Source organism: Monoraphidium neglectum (genome assembly GCF_000611645.1).
Source record: "Monoraphidium neglectum strain SAG 48.87 unplaced genomic scaffold scaffold03286, whole genome shotgun sequence".
NCBI classification, from domain to species: domain Eukaryota; kingdom Viridiplantae; phylum Chlorophyta; class Chlorophyceae; order Sphaeropleales; family Selenastraceae; genus Monoraphidium; species Monoraphidium neglectum.
The window spans coordinates 1-2,405 of record NW_014010342.1 but is presented as its reverse complement, the minus strand read 5'-3'; the positions used below and the strand labels follow the sequence as shown (position 1 = coordinate 2,405).

The 2,405-nt window shown below is 66.2% G+C and overlaps 2 protein-coding genes across 2 annotated transcripts in view; both read left to right on the top strand.

The window, feature by feature from the left end:
* Window positions 1–742, top strand: part of MNEG_12520 (ribulose-phosphate 3-epimerase) — a gene marked incomplete at both ends in the record, with an annotated part of 3,169 nt that extends 2,427 nt beyond the window's left edge. Inside the window, 2 exons of the mRNA XM_014039008.1 lie at window positions 313–439; window positions 690–742. Of these exons, the coding sequence (XP_013894462.1) occupies window positions 313–439; window positions 690–742 (180 nt within the window). The remainder of the gene's footprint in view (window positions 1–312; window positions 440–689) is intronic.
* Window positions 743–1,530: 788 nt separating this feature from the next.
* Window positions 1,531–2,235, top strand: MNEG_12519 (hypothetical protein; the record flags this gene model as incomplete). Its single annotated transcript, XM_014039007.1, has 1 exon — window positions 1,531–2,235. The coding sequence occupies one exon, from the start codon at window positions 1,531–1,533 to the stop codon at window positions 2,233–2,235; it is 705 nt and encodes a 234-aa protein (XP_013894461.1).
* Window positions 2,236–2,405: the final 170 nt, after the last annotated feature.

Sequence of the window (2,405 nt, the reverse complement as noted above, 5' to 3'; positions counted from 1 at the left end):
GGGGGGGGGGGGGGGGGCGTTGAGGCAAGGCAAGCTGGCCGTCGAGGGGGGGTGGGCCGCCGCTAGCAGCGCTTCGAGGGCCGCGACAGGAGTGGCTGCCTGCGTCGCTTGAGCAGAGGCTGGGTGGTCTGGGTGCGGCTTTTCGGGCGGCTGTTGCGAAGCGGCCGCAAGCAGCTGATTTTGGGCGCCGCGGGGTTGCGGACCATGTTGCGCCAATATCCAGTTGTGCATGAGCAGATCAAGCTGGCTTCCGACTAGCAGAGCTTTCTGCACCCTCACCTAACGACAACACACAAACCTCAACCCCGGCAGGGCGTCAACCCCTGGATCGAGGTGGACGGCGGCGTGACCCCGGCCAACGCCTGGAAGGTCATCGACGCGGGCGCCAACGCGCTCGTCGCGGGCTCCGCCGTCTTCAAGGCGCCTTCGTACCGCGACGGTGCGCGGATCGCCAACACACTGCCTGTGTGTCGCAGCACGCGCATTGCGCGGCGCGCCCCGCGCCGCGGCGACCTGCAGCGTCTGGGCTTGATTCAGAGGAGGGGTTGAGGGGGTCCAGGTTGCAGCTGGTGGTGGAGGGGCACTGTGGCGTCGAGTTGACGCGCCGCCTGCTGTGTCGGTGTTGCGCACGCGATACAGTCAGTGGTGCTGACAGATGGACCCCACCCTCCCCCTTTCCCCCATTGCAGCCATCAACGGCATCAAGGCGAGCAAGAAGCCCGTCGCGGCGGCCGTGGCTTGAATGCAGCAACCTTGAAAAGCAGCAGCAATGGGCACACTTGTCATGAGTTACCATACCATTGGACCGAGTGTCTGGGAGATTTTCACCTGGCCTCCACCTCTTGTAAATTAGCCAACCCCGTCGAATTGCTTCCCGCGATGGGGCAGCCGAAGCTTGCAAGCCCCAGCGCAGATTGCAGCGCAGTGCAGTGTCAATGAAGTCTGGGGTGCGGGCTGCAGCTCCACTTCCCTAGCGCAGCGAGCGCAGCTGTGCCGAGGCCAGCCCGCAGGCACAGCTACCTTGCCGGCAGCTGCGCAGTCGTGCCAGGGCGGTGCAGGAGCGCACGCAGGCATGGCACAGCATTTTTCTTTTCTAGATCGGGGGGGGGGGGGGCGCAGGCGTGTGCCGGGTCAAGACAGCACTGAAACACACAGGCTGGTGGCTGCAGGAGCACACAACCACAGCAGGCAGCACACCGCCACAGCACAGCGCTGCAGGGCAGCCGCAGCTGGCGGCGCTTGGCAGCGCTTGGCAAGGTGGATTATGACACCAGGAGTTCTCTGCAGCCACACCGCGTGGTCATCTGCACCCGACCATGCCTGACATGCGTTGACGTATGTAGACAAATTCTTCGTGTGGCTTGAATGTTAAAGTACATCGCACGGTCGTGGTCGTTCTGAGCTCCTTGACGGCAAACCCAACCGTCCCACGGCGCGTATGCACGGAACAGTTTACATCTGCATGAGATGGCCACAGATAGCTTGAAGTAGCCGCGAAACAGTTGTTGCTCAGCACACGGCTCCTCCACGATGCCAAGGCTCGCCACGACACCGCTGCTGCTGCTGCAGCTGCTGCTGCAGCTGCTGCTGCTCGCCTATCCCGGAATCGCGCACAAGGGCTGCGGCCGCGCTTCGGTGGCCCAGCGCGAGCGCGAGTCGATCAGACGCTCAGTCTTGATGAACGCATACCAAGCAGCCAAGGAGTCCGCGGCCACCGCCAGGGCCCCTGCGCCGCCGCCCCTGCCGCCGGCCCCGCCGCGCATCTGGCTCGACTTCCGCCTCGACGGCTGGGCCGACGACGACGGCATGCGCGCCCAGATCGAGAGCGACACCATGCCCACCGCGGTTCGGGTGCTGCGGAAGCTCTTCCAGGTCCGCCGCCCCACGCCAGGGAACCTGCTGCTGCCCTCCGGCTGGGCCTCAAAAACCTGCCTGGACGCCGCCGTTGACCCAGAGTTCGTCTCAGGCTCCGGCCAGGGCCGCCCCGTCGACTTTGTGCTGTATGTGACCTCCGCCCCCTGCGCCGCGGGCACGGTCGCGTACGCCGGCGCGTGCGCGGTCGGCGGGGAGGACTCGCGGCCGGTGATGGGCAGCATTAACCTGTGCCCGGGGGCGTACGACGTGCTGACCCCGCGGCGCCAGATGGAGGTCATCGTGCACGAGCTGCTGCACGCGCTGGTGAGCGCACCCGCCGCCCCCGCGCCTGCCCCGCACCACGGGCGGCGGCTGCGCTGAGGGACAGGGTTTTCGGCTGGCGCGGGGGCTGCGTACGGCGGCCGAGTTGGCGGCGACGCCCTTGCTTGCAGTGTCCAGGGGGGCGACATGTGGACTGAGTGGGCTGCAACAAAGTGAGGTAGTGCCGCTCAAAACGGTGGCATGTGCGTGGACTGGCAGAAGCAAGCCTT